A 20,821-nucleotide genomic window follows, 5' to 3' on the forward strand; every position below is an offset into this window, starting at 1 on the left:
CTTTCCTAGCCTCCATCCAGGCTTGTGTTTGTGGAAGGGTTTTTATGGATTTTTTGTTTTACTATGCATTTGGTATGCTTTATTTTGTATTTTTCTGTTGTGAACCACTCTGGAATCTTTGAATAAAGTACAGTATACAAATGTAATAAATAAATAATAATACTTCAAACTCAATATTCACAAGTCAGAGAAAGCTACCCTTTCAGAAGGCATCAGAGAAGCTATTGATTCTCCCCCTCAAAAAAATACCTGGCTATATGTACCAACAGTTTGGCTTAGTAAAAGGTAGCTTCTGAGGAGCTGGGTTTTCTCAAATCATACATGACACATGACTTTAAGTTGCCAAGAAAATGTCCCTGGACCTTTTTTGCTGGCAATAATAAAATAATAATAATAATTTTATTATTTATACCCTACCCATCTGACTGGGTTTCCCCAGCCACTCTGGGCGACTTACAGCACATAAAAATTGCAAAACGTTAGACGTTAAAATTTTCCTGATACAGGGAAATGTATGACTCATGGGGAGTTGCAGTCCAAAATATATGGAGGGCACCAGGTTGGGCAACGCTGTTTTAGCTGGAGAAGCCAGAAACTGACCCTGGGTCCTCCTCCTCTGTGCAAAGCAGTTGTTCTGTCACCAAACTACAATCCCTGCCCAGCAAAGGGGCTTTTAGAAAGACAACTGGCTCAACACTTGCACAGCATCCTGTCCTCTGACTGATCATGACTTACGCTATAAAAAAATCATTACAAATCAGTCTTTAATTTTAAAATGATATTTCCTAGCCTGTAGTTGAACACTCTTTCCCCCCGTGTTCTTGAAAGAATTAATGAGCATCATGACTGATTGCTTCATCTGGTAGTCAACAACCCTGTCAACTTTTTAAAATATATAACTAAATGAATTTTGACAAGCAGCTGGCAGAAAAAAGTGAAACTTCTGTAACATATTGGAGAAATTCCCAACACAGGTGCGCAACCATTTTCAAGGTCTCTTCACCATTAGCCAAGGTAAGGCAGCCCACCTCAGGCAGCAGATTTGAGAGCACATTAAGAAAAGCAGCAAGTTCTCATTTAATTCTTATATTTTCCAACATTTGGAACCTATTTGCATCATCTGCCTCAGGCATCAGGCCATATCCACCAGAGAGAAAAACCTTCCTGCAATTATTCATGCTCTGGTAATATTGCTGTTGGTTATTGCAATATGTCATTACAGCCATCCCATCAGGCTATAGCAGAGGGAGAGAGATGGGACTGCAGAGCATTTTCTTGCCCTCTGCTGAAAGAACAGCAACATTTGCCTCCTCATCTCCTTGAAATCTTTTCATTTCAGTGATCATTACAAGATTAAGTGTTTGTGTCTATGTTTCTTTTTCTCCTTTTCCCTTCCTAATGTCTGCTCCTATTGCATCATATTTTTTCTTAGATTGTATGTCTGAAGGACTCAGTTAGTTCTCTGGGAGCATTTCTCAGCTGAGGAGCAAAATAAAAATGTTTTAAATAAATATGAAGACTAGGTGTTACCTTAAGAGAATTGGTTCAGAACCTGACAGCAACATTTTAAAAGCCTTTCTCCACCCCCACCCTCCAGTATTTTATTTTTAAGCAAAGAAGAATTTGAGGCAAATCTGATACATCTATCTAAGCTTAGTGGCCAGTTCCTTAACATTTGCTTTTTCAAGTTTAGGAATGTGAGCCACTGACTTCGGTCCCAGAACACTGCCACCCCAGTGATGACAAATCTCACCATATCTCTCATTGTAGTTCCTGTGAGGCAGTAGATAAAGAGGGAAAGATGGGAAGCAAATCCCACTTCTCCAGCTTTGCACTGAATTTTCAGTTTCATTATGAAAATGCTGACCCAGTGAGCATCTGATACCAATTGCCCTGTTTCCAAGCTTCCCATAGGCATCTGGCTGGCCACTTTGAGAATAGGATGCTGACCTAGGTGGTCCTTTTGGTCTCATCCAGCAGGGGTTCCTCTTATGCTCTTAAATAAAGCATTGTGTTTTTCGTCTAAACTGCATCTATATTCCTCATTCTTAATAATGTTGTACACTGGATCTCCCACCCTTTCATGTTACGGAAGTCACAATGTCTGCCCATTCTAAGGAGGGGGTACACACTTCACTTAAAATATTGTGATGAAAACTGTTATCAATCTGAGATCCTGAGCTAGGTGGAGCACAGTAACCGAAAAGAAGGGCAAAGGCTTCTTGAATCCCAGCAACAAAGATGTGTGCCTTTGGTATCTTCACAAGGCTATATTCAGAAAGACAGGTGAGCCAGAAGCTCTGTGACCCTCCAAGTATTGTTGGACTCCAATGCCTGCCAAGCCCAGCCAGCATGTTATCCCAGCAGGGATGCTGGAGTTTTATTACAACAACTTCTGGAGGACCACAGGTTCCCCATCTCAGCTCTAAACCTATGTGTTTCTTGCAGCCTTTTATTCCCTAAGGTCCTGGGCACAATGGCGCAAGAAGAGTCCTTGACCGTGCAGTATCCTTATGATGCTATCAACAGGAACTTCAAGTTTCAACAGTCCCTTCTTTATGTCAGCAGTTCCAGAGCAGGAGACATTAATCCTGCCTGGTATCTTGTCCTAACAGCTTGCAGATAAGCACAATGTCCAGGGGAAAATGCCAATTTCCTACTAACAGGAGCTCAAAATCTTCACACTTGAGCACAATGCACATTCAATAGGAAAGAGACTGAAATTCAAAATTATGGCTGGGAGGGAGATTAAGGAAGGAAGAAACAAAGTGACAACATTGGGCAAAAGAAAAGAAAGGCCCCTCAAGAGACCATGGTGTATTAACAGAGTACTCTTCAAACAATGAGTCCCCCGTTTTCAATGACCAAAAAACAAAGCCACCAATCTGGGACATCTCCAATTAACTCAACCGTGCCTATATTGTAATAGAAATTGCCTCAACTGCTCTCATATTTATTTGCTTACTTCTCTCTCTGGACCTAGGGAAAGTACAAATTGTAATGATTCAATAAAAGTTCATTTGATACTCTCTTGGCATATTACAGTTCTATTGTATTAGTTTATTTGGTGTGTTGGTTTCCATGCATGGTCTTTATGTAAATATGTGGATGAGTCCATGGTGTGAACGCCATGATCAGTGTACATAGTTTGTCAAATTATGTCAGATGAAGAAATTACTAGAGCAGCTGGGGCCTCTCAGAGCCTTATAAATAAATATTTTACCAACAAGGAGTATCACAATTTACTCTTGAATATTCCGCTATTGTTTAAGGCACCCCTGTGCATTCGGAAGCCGCACCTTGGTTTACAAACTTTTCAGAAGTCGAACGGATTCTGTTTGGCTTCCGAAGTATGTCTGTAATTTATACTGAAAGCAGGGGTTTGGAGGGGACCCCAAATTTCAGGGTCCGTAGTTAATGAAGCTCTTCACATGGTGTTAAGGGGACAGTGCTGGTGGCTGCTCACACCTACAGCATCGGTTAGCCTTAACAAGGACTGAAAGAGGCCACCTTTATAAAAGCACTCAGAAATCAAGCACAATAAAAAATAATTGCGAGTGTAGCATGGCTTAACAAGTTTTTGTTTCCCCTCCTCTGTCTCTGTTAACTTGACCGCATGCCAGCTGCTGCTTTGATATCAGAATGCTTCACTAGCAGACCATAATGACGAGCTGGGATTTAAACTCTTCTCAGCAGTTAAGATATGTCACGATTGCATAATGAATGGTAACTCAGATACCAATAGGCAGCACACGCAAGCTTTCCCAAGCCAAGCTTCTGCAGGAACAATTTGTACACAAGAATTTAATTGTAATGAATTCTCCTCAATAGAAGCGTCACAAAGGAGAGTTAATCATTTCAGGATTGATTGCGCTACATGGAAATTTAAATTACAGCTCCTGCTGCCTCCTTGAAGGAGAATGGCAGCGCTCGGCGTGCATCGCAGATGGTCAGGGGCCTTCAGGGAAATGTGGGAGATGACTGGCATTTCTGGGCCTCTGTTGTCCCCAGGAGCCTAAGAAGAGTCCTGCTGGACTAGAGCAAAAGGTCTTCTGGCCCAGCAGCCTGTTTCCAAAAGTGTCCAGCCAGATGCTTATGGGAAACCCACAGAAAGGCACAGAGCCTCCCCCTTGCAAACCCTGTGTCCTGCCCCCACCTCACCACCAGAAATGGAGATTCAGAGAACCGAGTGGGATCTGGGGGGGGGGGGGGTCGCAGTGTATTCCCTCTCCTAGAGGGAGTGCTCCTAATCAGGTTTCCAGCCACTTACTCCCTCCAAAGCAGGGCATTCCTTATTATTCCGATTTTCTTTTACAGTTGATATTCAACATCCTGAAGCTACCGGGCATCCTCAGTCTCCCTTAGACTGCTTTTTTGAGTTTTCATGAGATATTTTCTTTTTGTACTTCTGCCTACTTCTTGCTTCACCCAAGCATGCAGATACTACCCTCATTTTCATTGCCTCCATTTTGGCTCCATGGCCCAAGTTAGCTATTAGAGATAGGCTTACTACTATTGGGCAAGCTAGGTTGCCACTTCCTCTCAAGGGATACGGTAGCACAGCACTACCCTGTGCTCTTCAGCTGATGCCCTTCTCTCTGTGTGTGAGGAGGGTAGTGAAAAGAGAATGGGACGTCTGAGTAGCGGCTCCCCAGTTGTGAAATGCTTTCCCCAGAGAGGCACGCTGGGCTCCTTCACTATCTGCTTTTATTCAGCCAGGCTTTTGGAGTTTAATTCTCTGCATATTTTCAGTGGAGTGGCACTGAGTTGGGTTTGCACTTTTATGCATATTGTTGTATTTTAAAGGTAAAAAGGTAAAGGACCCCTGACAGTTAAGTCCAGTCGCAGACGACACTGGGGTTGCGACGCTCATCTCGCTTTACAGGCCGAGCGTTTGTCCGCAGACAGTTTTCCGGGTCATGTGGCCAGCATGAATAAGCCGCTTCTGGCGCAACGGAACACCGAAACCAGAGCAGCGCACAGAAACGCCGTTTACCTTCCCGCAGGAGCGGTACCTATTTATCTACTTGCACTTTTTGGAGTGCTTTCGAACTACTAGATTGGCAGGAGCTGGGACTGAGCAACGGGAACTCACCCTGTTGCGGGGATTCGAACCGCCAACCTTCTGATCGGCAAGCCAAAGAGGCTCAGTGGTTTAGACCACAGCGCCAGCCGCGTCCTTTGTTGTATTTTAGGTTGTTTTTATTCTTGTTTTTCTTAACAACAACAACGTGGTTAGACATGCATATTTCCCTCCAAGGACTATGCTAGTGCTTGTATAAGAGCAGGAATCTTGAGGACAAAGATCTGCTACATTACATAGACCTGTAGGCCTTCCGTCTTTTGGGGATGTGGGGAAGAGGGGGGAGTTTTAAGAGACTGCAGCATGGCATCCACAGTGCTGCACTAATTAAAATGTGAAAACCTTTCTTCAGTCTTTAAATCACTTTTCCAATTATGAAACGCAACCTACCCGATGTCATTAGTTGTGAAACAACAGCAGAGAACACAAGCCACTGCATCTGCCAAGTGTTCCAGAGATTACAGGCCAATTACTCAATGATGCTCTTTAGGCTGGAACACAGTTTCACTTGATAAATATTCATTTGTCCACCAGCTCATTCCTCAATACCCAAAGAACCCAGGGAAGCAGATTAACCTAACCACATAGTCATTGCCATTGTCTTAGCATGCTGTTCAGTGAAATTCTGAAAAAGGGGGCACAAAGCATACCATTTCCTCTGCACAATAATTGCAAGAGACATATTTACTGGAACAAAGGCAAGTCAGTATACAAAGATCAATGAGCCATTTGATTATTTAGATGAGTGGGTGTTGCAAAGATTGGAATTCAATTATTTATGATTTCAAGTCCTATTTTTCTTTGACTCCCAGCAAGCGGCACATATTCCAAAGGGGCAGGGCTAATCTGACACCAAAGTGTCCTGGCAAACGTGATGAAAGGACAGTCAGGAAGAAGAGGAAAGGAAGAGAGAAACAGCCCTTTTAGAACTGTGCCTTGATCTCCCATTGTGTACAGCACTAAATCATAAATCTGCAGTGGTTCAGAAAGCGGGGTGAGACAGGGCGAGGATTTTTGAAGTCCATGGTGCTTCTTCTGTTATGACACACTTCTTAAAAACAACACCACCTGTCAATGGGCAGGTTTTCAATGTTGCAGACCCTGAATGGGGAAGAGCTACCTGTGAACAGTGCCTATTGGCTCATCCATACAAAGTCATTAACCCATTATAACCACACACACACACTTGTGTCCCCTGAGCATTTCTGAAATTTTAAAACAAATGTTTGAAGTTATTATTAAAATAAAATAAATAAATGACAGACAAGTCAATCAAAATACATGTGGCAGACCATACTGGGCAGACCATCTGAAGCAAGGAAGTAAGATGACTCAACTAGTATTCAAGGCACTGCCATGTATACCTTTCATGCAAATTACACAGGCAGGAGGAAACTGTGCTCAGCACATGACTGAACAACCCACTTAACTTTTTAAAATTACATCCGTCTTCACCCAGCGTTTTAAATTTATTTATTTATAATTATGTTTTATTTTTCTTGGTCTTTGTATACCTCCTTTCAGAAAGAGCAACTCTGAGCAGATGGGTAACAGCAGTCGGATTCTACCATAAGCAAATGGGTCAAGCCCCCAAAACAGTGACAGAAAACAAGAAAGCAAGCCTGTATTGGAACCTGGGTTGGTGCACACTTGAGGATAAATATAGACAAAACTGCAGAAATGCATACAGAAGCATGTGGGGTAGAAATAAAGACTAAAGGAGTTCATGCAATATTTGAGAACCCTCACCTCAAATCTCTCCTGCTCCATTCGGTGCTGGTCATCCAGTTGCTGTTCCAGATATGTAAGGTTACGGAATTTTTCCAGGTAACAGCTATATTGTTTCTGCAGTTCCTCCTCAATCTTCTCATATTCATCCATAAAAGCTGGGCTGATGGGGACACAAGAAAAAAGGAACATGGGAGAATCTGTGAGTTTTGTTTTTTTAGCTGTGTGATGAACTGAGGGATTTCAAGCACGACCTTACCTCCCACCCAGCTCCCAAATATTTTCTGGGAACATTTAAAACATTCTATCAGGTTAAACCAATTCTAGAATATGCTCAACTACTCTTTTCCAATATCTTCCAAGTTAGAAATACAGTTAATCCATTATTATGGATTCATGGTTCATTAAGAGAGCCAACAAAATTTAAGGTCCTAATTACATCTGAAAACTATGTCAAGGGAGTCCTAAGTAAGTTTTGATTGATTTTGAACCATCTGGACATGAATATCTAGTTAACTGGCAACAAAGCATGTTGATAATAATTCTAGAAGATAAATGAGTATGGATTTGGGGAAAAAATTCTTGCTTCACTTTAATTTTTTTAAAATATAAATTCATTGATTTTTGGCTCCAGTGAGATTGAACAAAATATACCCAGAGACTACAGGTGATTGTTGGATATGTAAAACACTTGAGGCAAATATATTCCACATTATGTGGTTATATAAAAAAAATCCAGATATCTTGGAATCTAGTATTATTAGAAATAAAAACCTCTAGGTTAGGATGTCCCAAGAGATCCAAAGGTAATATTATTTCCTTATCTAAAGGGCAGTATACCAGAAGATGATTTCGAAATGACAGCTTATTTGTTAACTGCAGCCAGAATGATAATCTGGCAGAATTCGAACAGTATCACCCTTCCTTCTGTAGATTCTTCTGTTCTTAAGAAGTAGGCAGGATGGTATGAGAGGAGGCAATCTTCAAGGTATCCTAACATGCATAAAACTTTTAAAGGAGAAACTGGCTCACTTGTCTTTTAATGATCCACAGGCAAAGAAGCCTGATAGGAAAGCCTTATTGGCCTGCATAAAGTCCCACAGATCCTTGACTACAACACATTAGAAACCAGCTTTCATTTTGTGATTTAAATATCTAGCCCATGAGTCTGCAGCTGCATTTGTCACAGTCAAAAACACAAAAACACCCAAATACTCAAAGTCCCAGAAAAAAGACAGCAAGCAAAAAACAAAACAAAACCACTTTCCTCCATTCTTTATGATTTTTCACTCTTATATATGCATCTGGGATATACCATGCAGGATCACAATTTAAAAAAAACTAAAATTAGCTATATGGTCAATACAGACTGACCTCTCCAATATGAACCCATTTCTTTTAAAAACAAAGAGTCAAATGTCACAGATTCAATCTCATTTTAACAACTTTGTTTTTGTGCATTTTTAAAACAAATCATTTTTAAAAATTCAATTATCAAGTGATGCTCAGAGTAGGAAAATGTTGAGCCGTTTTCAAAAGGTCAAATGATTGGAAAATGGATAATTATGTAATTGCAATTAGAGAGTGTACATTAGCAGGTAGCAAGTATGCCGAGAGTGCTGTTGGGAATGCCCTTGGATTGGCAGGCTCTAATGCAGGAGAGGCAGGAGGAAACAGGGGAGAGGACTGAATGGGGAGAAACTGGGCTGGAGTAGATCTCCTCTTTCTGCCCGAACATCAGCCACTTTGGATACGGGAGCAGGGATGCTGGCTTTCCCCACTGACCTTCCCTTAGAGAAGAGCCTCAGTGGAAGATGGAAAAAGCTCTGATCAGCCAAGGGAAGGAAGCAAAAGAGGAGGCAGCAGTGACTGAACAAGAGCCTGAACAGCAGGGCGCAGTCTTGTTGCCTAGAACCACATGGGAGCAGAACCCACCTACTCTGACGGACTGTGCGTTTGCAGTGCCAACATTCCAACAAGGCAAGAGAATCTTGAGAGTGAGTGCACCACGCCTCTTTTTAAAAACTTTGTGGGAAGGACATGGAAACTTGTCGAGACATCTTTGTCGCTTTTGAACTTCTTGCGCTGCTCCTGAATCGTGCCTCTTGCACCCTGTGTCTGCTGCTGACCCTGTTCCTCTGCTTGCCTGAATAAATATCTGTTTCTTACTTACAAGTAAGAGCCTCTGCTTGTGTGTTTGGGGCCTCAATACTTATAGCACTTCTTGGACAAGAGAGTTTCTTAGGCTCATTGCAGGCTCTTCACTCTCCACTGCACTAGGCATTAAACATGCACATTAACACTCTGCATATTCATTTCTCATGGGACAAACAGTACGCCAGTAGTTACCGAACACTCTGAAGGGTCTGTAACCGCTTGCGGTTTCTTTCCAGCTCCAATTTCCTCTTTTCAATCTTGGCCTCCAAACTGGTTTCATCTGATGCCACGTTGCTTAGCATGTCTTTGGTTTTCTGGACCTGCTCCTAAAAGAGATACTGCAAAGATGAGTGACAGTTGCTGGCAGAATCACCAGATGACATTTTTAGTTCCTAGCTCTGTTCTGGTCACATTTTCTGATGCTGTCTGGCTGTCTGTGCTAAAGAACCACTGGACTAGGACCAGGGAGATTCATGTTCAAATCTCCACTCAGCCACTAAGCTCACTGGGTAAGGCACAGCTACTCTCCCGCTCTTCACCTACCTCACAGAATTGTTGCGAACATGAAATACAGAAGTGAGGTAGGGGTGGGGGTGGAAAAACATGCATATCACCTAGGAAGCAACCTTATACTGAGTCAGACCATTGGTCATTCTGGCCCAATAATGTCTACACTGATTGGCAGTGGCTCTCTGGGTTTTGAGGCAGGGGACCTTCCCAGTCCTACTTGGGATCTTCTGCATGCAAAGCAGATGCTTGAAGGATAGGTGGGATTAAAATGTAAAACAATTGTAAATAAAAATTATACACCAAAGCAGCACACGTTCTGCACCAATATAAGGGCATATAAACAATGAGAACAGGAACAGTTTGCATAGTTTATTCTGCATTTGTTCTCATTTTTCTTGTCATGAGGAGGGGAAATTTTATGCATCTGCTCTTCTGACTTTTTTTTTTAATAAGATATTTATTAAGGTTTTCAAAATATTACAAAGTAATAATAGAAAAATACAAAATAAAAATAGTTAAAAACAACTCAATCTTTCCATTACTTATTTTTCATTAGCTTGTTTCCCGGACCTCCTCACGCCTCCCTTTTTTGTATTCCAGTTCAGTTTGTTGATTCAGCAAATCCTTCCCCTCTTTGTTTATCCTAATCTTTAATCTTAAAGTATTGTAACATTAAATTTTTACCTGTTAGTAATCCATTTTTCATATTCCCTTATAATATTTCAGCTAAAAACCATTTAATTTCTATCCAACATCATTCTAACATTCATTAATTTTACAATATTTCTGTAAATAGTCTTTAAATTTCTTCCAATCTTCTTCCACCGACTCTTCTCCCTGGTCTCGGATTCTGCCAGTCATTTCCGTGCTCTTCTGACTTTTTCCAAGTCATGCTGGAGGGTTTTTGTTTTTGGGTTGTGTGTGTGTGTGAGAGAGAGAGAGCGAGCGAGCGAGCGAGCGAGCGAGCACGTTACAACTCACAAACAGGAAAAGAACTTAGTAGGATAAGGATGAGTAATTTTAAGAAAAGTTTGGGCTAGCGCACAAATGCCTTAAAAATCTAGAAGTGATAGCCAGGATGATTCAAAGGACCATGCCAGACTTGGATGTGGAATATTTCAGAGCAGGACCAGTCCCATTTAGAAGGAAGGCAGAGTCCACTTCTGCTTGCTTAGAACTGCACACAAATAAACTTTCCACAGCTCTTTGGTTCTAAGCATATTAGCAAAACAGAACCTTCATATGTTCAGAGGCAGTATACCTCTGAATACCAAATGCTGGAGGCAATTAATAGGGAGGGTTGTAACCTTCATCCCTTCCTTGTGAGCTTCCCAGAATCATCTGGCTATCCAATCATGCACCTGTTTTGTACCGGGTCCTTGTCTGCTTGTGACTCTCTTGATGCCTGTTTCCAAGTGCAGGCTGACACCTGGTTTGGAGTCTTTGCACCAGGGATGGGGGACTTGTCGCCCTCCTGATGTTTTTGGATGACAACCCCATCATTCCTGCACACTTGCTATGCTGGCTGGGGATAGTGGGAACTGGAGGCCAGCAACATCTGGGAGGTTCCTCACCCCTGCTTCATCCCTAAAAGCTGGCCAACTAGTAACACCATGATTCGGAAACCTGCTGTGCAGCCAGGACTTTTATAATCAAAGAGAATACCCAGACCCAAGTTCTTTCTGTTATCTGTACTAATTCATGCTTTATGTACCGTAAACAGGCTTGATGGTTCTGTCTCAAACTCCCGATTCTCTGCATGTATTTTTAATCTGAGGTGGAGGCCGCTGGGATCAATTAGACCCCCATTAAAGTGAGAAAGGCAAATTGTTGATGGTACAAATCCAAGATACTTGGGTCCTAAATGATCCCAACATGGGAAAAAAAACCCCTTTTAACAATGCACCAGCTACTTTATACTGATGCAGCTGCTAAAACACAGTGGTACTAACCATTCAGCTTTATTTTTGTTTAACCAACGAGCTGTAGGGAACCTGATCTCACCGCTGCACAGTTGTACCCCAGTACTATCAACAAAAATGCTTAAGGAAATTTTATAATTACTTTTACATTAAATTGACATCATTGTCCAAGTGCAACCCTGTTATCAGATTAATAATGTGCTTTCTGCCAAACATACAAAGAAGCAAGAGCTCCCTGGTGGATACCTCAGAAGGAAAATAGGAAAGATCAGGGGAGTGCTGTCTGCAAATACAAAAGCGAAGGAACAACTGTTTGCAGGTTTTAATCCTCTGCCAATGTTTATAGCTGCTTAGGATAACTCTTCATTCAGAAGTGCTGCGTGCAAGGGAACATGCAGACCGCTTGGGCCTTGTTAAAAAGCCTCACTTATAGCCATTTCTCTCCCACACAAACCCAAATGTAATCAAAAGGATGAAAGGAAATCAAGAAAACAGGGAGGGAAGGGGAGAAAGGAAATACAAAAATGTGCTGCACAGAATCAAAGTACTGATGACCTTGAAAACCTTGCTCTTTCAGAATTATTAATTGGCAAAGAAGGACTATTTTGACATTTAAGCACCAATTGGGATTGCTCTAGCAGATGGCTACTATTGATTGGACTCACTAGTTTAGGCAGCTATGAAAGCAGGGCCCCATCTGCACTACGCATTTGAAGCAGTATCATACCACTCAAGCAGTTACGACGTCCCCTAAAGAATCCTGAGGACTGTAGTTGTTAAGAGTGCTGAGAGTTGTTTGGAGACCCCATTGTCTGCACAGAGCTATAATTAAACCAGAGTGGTTTAACAGCCAATCCCTCTTCCCAGGGAACTCTGAAAAATGGGGCCAGAGTGGTTTCTTGAAACTGTGCTTTATGGCGGGGTGGGTGTGGGGTGGAAGAACAGAGAGAGAGAGAGAGAGCAGTGCTGTTCTGCTCAGGTCCAGTTTGCAGGTTTCCCACAGGCACCTAGTGGACCACTGTGAGAACTGGATGCTACACTAGGTGGGTCACTGGCCTGATCCAGCAGAGCTCTTCTGATGTACATATCAAATTTTAATTACAATATATATCAAGTTATAGTCATGAAACAGGGCCTCTATTCCTAGTTATACATGTATAGTCCACTAGGTGGCTTTAGGCAAGCTACTGTCATTCAGCCAAAGGTCAACACCTGTAAAATATAGGTAGAAGAATATGCTAGCCTATTTTCACAGGGATGTTGCAAAGATTACTGGGGGCTAACCACACGTGGGATGTGGGTGGCGCTGTGGGTTAAACCACAGAGCCTAGGGCTTGCTGATCAGAAGGTCGGCGGTTCGAATCCCCGCGACGGGGTAAGCTCCCGTTGCTCAGTCCCTGCTCCTGCCAACCTAGCAGTCAAAGTGCAAGTAGATAAATAGGTACCACTCCGGTGGGAAGGTAAACGGTGTTTCCGTGTGCTGCTCTGGTTCGCCAGAAGCGGCTTATTCATGCTGGCCACATGACCCAGATGCTGTACGCCAGCTCCCTCAACCAGTAAAGTGAGATGAGCGCTGCAATCCCAGAGTCGTCCATGACTGGACCTAATGGTCAGGGGTCCCTTTACCTTTACCTAACCACACATTACATACAAATGCATGTAACAGACTCTAGCAGATTTAAAAACATTTTAAAGGGGAAACTGTGGAACTGGAAGAAGCAGGTATGGAAAGGCTGATGCACTCCTTCCCTGCTCCAAAACACCCTCCAAGACACATATCTGCCATAGGTTCTGATCTGTGGAACACAGTATCTAAAGAAGTTTCAGGAATAAAAAAAAACCTTGAAAACAGAGTAAGATAGTATTGAACAAGATAACCGATTCATAATAAAGCCACAGAATAAAACATTTTTTTAAAAAGACCACCATCCTTACCAAAATGTCTTTGATGGCAACTCTCATCACCTTTTCAGTCTCATTTATCTCCAGAGGTCTGGCAATTGCTTCTGTTCTTATTTCCTGAAAGACAAAACCCACAAGAAATAGTTCCAAGTTTGAGCCTCTCATTAATATTCATTGAATGGCAGGCAGCTGAACTGCTTTGGCAAAGTGATTTGCATAACAAATGGAGTGTAGTCTAATATTTATGCACCAACAGCTTAAAGGCCTTCACAGAACTGGAGCCCATTAAGAAGGTTAACAAAGGTCCAGTGTTAAAATGTTTTCTGGCTTGGCAGCCATTAAAGCTGCCAACTAAGCAGCAAGTTTCATTAAAATTAAGGGGATTTATGACAAAATGTTGACTGGATGCTGAGAGCTCCTCTTAGCTCCCTTCCTGCCCCAGACAACAGCCCTTAGATCAGTAGTCTTCTTATCATTAACTCCTTTTTAATAGATTCAGGTAGGTAGCCATGTTGGTCTAACACAATCAAAATATAAAATAATAATAATAAATTGTACAGTAGCACCTTAGAGACCAACTAAGTTTGTTCTTGGTACAGTGGACGCTTGGGTTGTGAACGTGATCTGTGTGGGAAGCACGTTTGCAACCTGCAGCGGCATGTTTGCGCACGCACGGGTTGCAATTTGGCGCTTCTGTGCATGCACAAAGTGCGATTTAGCGCTTCTGCACATGCACGACCGCTGAAACCCGGAAGGAACCCGTTCCGGTACTTCCAGGTTTTGGCGCGTCCGTAAACCGAAAAAACGCAACCTGAAGCGTCATGGAGGAGAGAGGTCTATTTTGGCCAGGATAGCTAAAACAGAACTTCACAATCCAGGGGAAATTCACCTTTGAATACCAACAGATAAGAGGCAATAGAAGGGAAGGAATGTTCCCTTCATTCCCTGCTTGAGAGTTCCTAGAGGCTTTTGATTAGTCACTGTGTAAAAGGGGATGCTAGACTAGATGGATAGTGATTAAGTCTTGACGGAACCCTCTGTGGAGATTACAGAAACGACAGTACAATGAAGTTACCCTAGAAATATGATCATAAATCAAAACTTGATGAGTTTAAGACATAAGTGAATAACATTTAAGAAAACATGTTTAAAACTCAGCCTCCTTTCACGCAGCAGTTGTGGATACTAGCAGTAGCATTACTAATTATTGGAAGGAACAACTGAAGTAAAGACATCACAGCAACATCAGTCTGCTAGAGAAAAGGCCAGGCTAAAGGCAAGCTACTAATCACATTCAGTTTTTTCTGCTAAACACAGTTTGAGGTTATGTAATCCTAAAGCTGCAGTTTCAAAACACACTTACTAGGAAGTAAACTCTAATGAACAAAGTGAGAATTAAGCTAAGTTGGGTGGCCATCTGCCAGGGATGCTTGAGTGGAGATTCCTTCCTTTCGGGGGCTTGGACTGCAGGGCCCTTGGAACCCCTTCCTACTCTACAATTCTATTATTCATCTTTCGAATTGTGCTGTCATAATCTAAGGCTGCAATGCTATATATACAAACTTAAATGTAAGTGGCACCAAAGGGATAGGATTTACTTTTGAGAAAGCCTGCAAAAGAACAGGCTGTAAAGCTGTTGTCCTATGCACAAACCTACCTGGGAATAACCTCTGCTGAATGAAAATTTAGTTCTGCAAAAATGTGCATTGGATTTGTCTTACAGTACACTGTAGCTTTCTTTTTGTAGTTTAACATCATAAAGAAGAAGGTTGGTGTGGGAAGTTTAAGAACATATGGTCTGACTTGCAAGATCAGACACAAGGGAGAATGACAACTGGAGAGCAGCTATGAGATGGGAACAATTATGAATATTATAATTGAAAGATATATCTTATGAATATTAAATTGATTAACAGAAAGGAAGTACTTGCAAAAATTGTTGCTTACTGTTTACTAGGACCATGATGTTGTGAAACAACTGCTAATTAGAAATCGGGGGAGCAGAGTGTAAAATTAACGCTGATGAGCGAAGGAGGAAAATCATTTTAAAACAATTAACATGTACACAATCCCACAGAGATGCTATTAGCAGGTGTGATTAATACTGCCAGTGTTGAATCACACTGCAATCAAAGGAAGGATACAACAGCAAAGAAGTCCCCCAAAAGTTGAAGGGAAAAGATTCAAAAATTAAGCCGATTTATCTCTTTTTACATCTTGCCCGAGGAGACCAGTGGAGGGAACATAGCTTTAGGTCCTGTGATTAGAAATGGAGTCTCAAGCATGCTTTCTCCTTGCTTTTCACCCTGTCAGGGGTGGTTTCTGCATAGGAGCAAGCAGCTATTATCTACTATATAAATAATGTTTCATTTCTGAAACTCTCTCAGTTCAGAAACTATCAGGTGCCAAGAAGAAGAAGAAGAAGAAGAAGAAGAAGAAGGAGGGGGGGGGGGGGGAGGAGGAGGAGAAGAAAGAAAAAGGAGCACTTTAAGAGTATAGTAAGCCTGCAACATAAAGCACATAAGTTGCTGGGTTTCTATATTTACAAGGATGTGATGAAGCATTACCTGCCTAGAGATTAAGAAGATGAGGTCCTGGCCTTAAAAGAAGTATGATGTTTTAGTATGGTTGGGGCAGTTTGTCTTAAGTGTGCAAACTGAAATCATTCTGCCCTTGTATAATTTGTGTACATCAGGGGTCGGCAAACTACGGCCCCTGGGCCGGATCAGGTCCACCTGGGTCCTAAATCCGGCCCGCGCCGTGAAGCAGAGACTCCTGGCGATGGCGACAGGAGGAAGAGGCTGAGCAGCCGGCGGCTCTGCCACTCAAATGCTGACCTGGTTTACCTCAGCAGCGTTTGATTGGCAGAGATATCCCCGTGCTGCGCTGAGGTAAACCAGGTGCGACGTTTGAGTGCTCGGCCTCTTCTTCCCGTCACTGGCAGAGCCGCCAACGCTCGGCCTCTTCTTCCGTCGCCACTCGGCCTCTTCCTCCCGCCGCCGGCAGAGCCACCACAGCTCGGCCTCTTCCTCCCGTTGCCGCCCTGGTGCTCCTGTGGGCCAGAGAGTGGAGCAGACAAGCTCGCTCTGCCTACCCATGAGAAGCAACAGCAGTGGTGGTAGTGGTGCTGTGGCAGCTCCTGGGAAGGTAAGCGCAGCGGCTGGGGAGGACTCGCCTCTTCTTCCAGCCCCCCCCCGGTGCCCCTTCTCTGGCCTGCCACAAGGTCTGAGGGACAGTGGACTGGCCCACTGCTAAAAAAAATTGCTGACCCTGGTGTACATGCTATCCCTGACATTGCCTATCATTTACGCGCTTAATAAACACATACACTTAACGTGTCTAATTTCACCCCACTGCTCAGAATGCATGTTATTAGCTTTCCAACTGCAAACCATGTTTTTCCACTCCACATTTTTTGTCCACTGCATACTAAAGAAACAAAACACCCCTAACCCTTGTTTTCAAATCAGAAAGGAAGAGGGTTTTCCATCATCTTCCCCTCCGTGGAGGGACTATAACCTTCCCCCCCCCTTCATTTTTGCCGCCCATAAAACTAATGTGAAAACCACCCCTTTCAAAAGTAAAAACATCATGATTAAAAAAAAAAGACCTGAGAGAACCCTGACAGAAACATGCCACGAACTCCATCCACCCCCCGACACCCTGCAGAAGCAAAGGCCACATCTTGCATAAAGCACTAACACCAAAGTAGTTCATTGTTGTCTTCCTTAACTAATTTGGGGCTTTCCGATTTGGAAAACACACCCAAGAGCTTCTTGCAGATTTAGTTTTGGACAAAGATAAAGAAACAGCAGCAACGAGCAGCTCGGTTTGGGAGCATCTGTGCTGTTGCAGAAAGAATGGACATACAGCAAGAGAATGAATAACTGCAGACGTCCTTTGTAAGTGAAGCACGGGGGTCATTTCACATCTTTTCTATAACCAAAAAAAGGTGGGGAGAAAGCTCAAATTGAGAGTACAATAGGATGTTGCATAAGACATCCAGTTTCTCTGCTCCTTGATAAATTGCTAGAGATGCAGATATATTTGCTTTCAGCAGCGGTCATCTTACATTTTATGGTCACTCAGTGATGAGTGGGGATGAGGCTGAAATTCATTTCAATTTGCATCTAAAGGCAAAATTTGCACTTTCCAAAACAATATGAGAACCAAAACACAGTTTTCCTTCAAAAATTGCACTTCTCTATATATTGCAATGCAGCTTTCCAGCCAAGTAAAATGCATATACTGGAGCTGTCTGTGTATGTGATATAAAATGCATATGTTAATAACATACCAAAATGTGTGTGCTTATCCCATATAACAGAAATGCAACTTGGAGCATCTTCATGGAAGAGAGGTATTCTCAGGCATGGGGATAAGCCAAATTTAAGCCAAATTTTCCTGGCTTGGTGTCAGGCTATCTTGGCACAACTCTTCCTGGCTCCCCTCTTGACAGCTGTCTATAGCTCCATCCTAACACTGTACAACATCCAAGATGGTACCACATCCCCAATTTACATGTATGTACCTAAGATCTTGTAAGGATACTCCAATGAATGCAATGTGTGCGCTTAATTTCACACATTTGTTTCAGGAACAAAAGGAGCTTTCCCAATACCTTTTCTGATATACTGTAAAATTCAGTCTCATTAATTAAGATGTTCAAAAAAGATGCAGTCAAGCATGTTTTTCATGTTTTTTTAAAAGGTCATTCCACTATAGAAGATGTTTTGGGAATTTTCTTTTTATGCCTGCTGAGAGTAAGATCTTGCCATGTCTAAGCAAGGCCATTTCTTGACAGGCTCCTGCTTACCCATCTATGACTTGACAGATGGGAGAGCGCCAAGAAGAGCTGTGAAAGACAACCAGCTGAGCTTGAGACATTTAAACACACACTTCCAAAGCAGGGAGGGGGAGCTATAGGACACCAGCCCCCAAAGGACCTGAGTCTTTGCTCAACACTTCAATCAATTAGTTCAGAATAAATCCTACAGGTTTACAGGTCTGACCACCTCACTTCAAAAAGGATATCACAGAGATGGAAGCCGTTCAAAACAGGGCAACAAAAATGATCAAGGAGTTTGCACAACTTCCCTATGAGGAAATGTTACAACATTTGGAGCTCTTTAATTTAGAACAAAAGATGAGTAAGGGACATGATAGAGGTGTATAAGATTATGCATACTGTAGAAAAAGTGGGTGGGAAGTTTTTCTACTTCTTTCATAATACTAGATGGAAGCCATCCAGTGAAGCTGAATGTTGGAAAATTCAGGGCAGGCAAAAGTGCCCTGTTAAAACTATGGAATTTGCTCCCCCAAAATTTAGAGATAGGTAGCAACTTGGATGGCTTTAAAAAGGATTAGATGATGATTAGACTACCAATGGCTATGTACTTTGTTCTCTGCTGGTGGCAACATACCTTTGAATGCCTGTTTCTGGGAATCACAAGCGAGAAAAGCACTGTTGCACTTTGGTCCTGCCTGCTGGCTTCCCATAGGTATTTGGTTGGCCACTGTAAGAAAAGGATGCTGGACTAGATGGAACTTTGGCCTGATCCAGAAGGCTCTTCTTAGTGAAGTAGGAAAGTACTGGGTTTTTAAAACTTCGTGCAAATCAACAGTGTTCATGAAATCTCAGCACTTTTAACATGGGGGAAAATGTAGCAATGTACTTATTCTAAATGACCTGGATCCTTTCCCTCGAACCATCCTCTGACAGATCCCATGCACACCATAGGAACTTCAGTGCACTGACAGCACCCACAAATGAAGGTAAGCACTGGAGCTTGTCTCCCACCTGCTAGGTTGGGTATTATAAGATGCTCTTCCAGTGGTCTATAATTGGCATATTTCCACCACTTCAAAATTGCTCAAACGGTAAAAAGTGTTTTTTTTCCTATATAACAACTATTTCGACCCCTAACTGAAAGGGCTCATTTACACCCGCCTTGCAATGATGGGAAAAGAAATTTCATTTCAGCTCTCAACTAATATAGCAAGTCTAAAGTATGCAATCTATAATCCTTAAGAAGAAAAAGAACACCTTCAACCTGTACAATGGGAAAATAATGGAAAAGAGACAGACAGATTTAAAACTCAAAGAAGCATCTCATAAAACCCAAGTGCCTTTTGTTATAATAAGGTCAGAGAGCTACCAAGTCGAGTTTTTAAGAGAGAGCAATACTTACGCCTATCTTTCTTTAGCAAAAGTATACAAATATGTTATATGAGAACTTTCAATATATGTTCCCCACCCTTGCCTGCCAAAATTCCTATCAGTAATAAGGAGTTAATGGTACAGACCTACCTTACAGGGTTGGTTGTAAGAGTTACTGAGGCAACATATGAAACACACTTTGACAGCTCAAAAAAGGGTAATCTATGCTGATGTTGTTGGCAAGAGGTTTGTATCTGAATAGGGAAATCTGGATACAAAACCCTATTCTACCATTAATTTTTTGGGGTGACCTCAGGCCTGACACACACTCATCTGCTTCACAGGGCTGCCATGCTAACAAAATAAGGAAATGCCACATAAACAGTCCTTTGAGGAAGGGAAGGAAGCAACTGTGATGAAGTATTTACTATCAGCAATTTCTAATTATTGGTTACAGGGTTTCCTGGCATCAGTTTTAAAAACAGCACATATATACAAAAACACCCATAGATAAAACACAAATTTTCCCACCTCAATCTTTTTTGTTGTATACTGATCTGGCATCTGTTTTGATGAAATATTTCAAATATATAAATGTAATTTATTGCCCATAAAACCTAGCTATTAAGATTTAGCAAACATATAAAAGTAGACCCCGCAACATTTCTTTACACTATGGTGTGAGTGGCATATAAACAAAGCACAGGCAAACTACATGTAACCTTGAGTTCCCTAGAGGAGGAAGGGCAGGATTAAAATCAGATAAAGGAAACAAAGGAAAGAGAAAGATTCTGGGGAGGGAGGGTGCACTACAGAAGCCCTTGATATTTATATTAAGGGAGGATCTGTAAATATTAAGTTCACCCATAATTAATGGCTTGAATTTTACCAGTATACAGTGGTACCTCTGGTTACGTACTTAATTCGTTCCGGAGGTCCATTCTTAACCTGAAACTGTTCTTAACCTGAAGCACCACTTTAGCTAATGGGGGCCTCCCACTGCTGCCGTGCCGCCACCGCGCGATTTCTGTTCTCATCCTGAAGCAAAGTTCTTAACCTGAAGCACTATTTCTGGGTTAGTGGAGTCTGTAACCTGAAGCGTATGTAACCTGAAGCGTATGTAACCCGAAGTACCACTGTAATTACCATAAAGTTCAGCTTCCCAGCAGCAAAAATGGATATCAATACACTGTTGCAATAACAGACTAAAGCTAATGTATTTCAGAACATGCCATGGGCCCAGATCCCAGAGAGAGCAGAGAGAGTTCAGCTTAACTATCCAGCCTTGGGCTGGAATTGCATTTCACAGTTTTAATTAATTGCTCAGAACAAAAAAACCAGACACATATCATTAGGAAA

General features: G+C 42.1%; 1 protein-coding gene across 3 annotated transcripts in view; it reads right to left on the bottom strand.

The window, feature by feature from the left end:
* CLUAP1 (clusterin associated protein 1) overlaps window positions 1–20,821 on the bottom strand; it is a 54,751-nt gene that overhangs the window by 18,286 nt on the left and 15,644 nt on the right. For all 3 annotated transcript variants that reach the window (XM_080982015.1, XM_080982017.1, XM_080982016.1), the window contains exons 6-8: window positions 13,336–13,419; window positions 9,161–9,294; window positions 6,833–6,974 (exon numbers count right to left, since the gene is read on the bottom strand). In XM_080982015.1, the coding sequence (XP_080838141.1) occupies window positions 6,833–6,974; window positions 9,161–9,294; window positions 13,336–13,419 (360 nt within the window). The remainder of the gene's footprint in view (window positions 1–6,832; window positions 6,975–9,160; window positions 9,295–13,335; window positions 13,420–20,821) is intronic.

This window comes from Podarcis pityusensis (genome assembly GCF_964106645.2).
Source record: "Podarcis pityusensis genome assembly, chromosome: 14".
NCBI lineage: Eukaryota > Metazoa > Chordata > Lepidosauria > Squamata > Lacertidae > Podarcis > Podarcis pityusensis.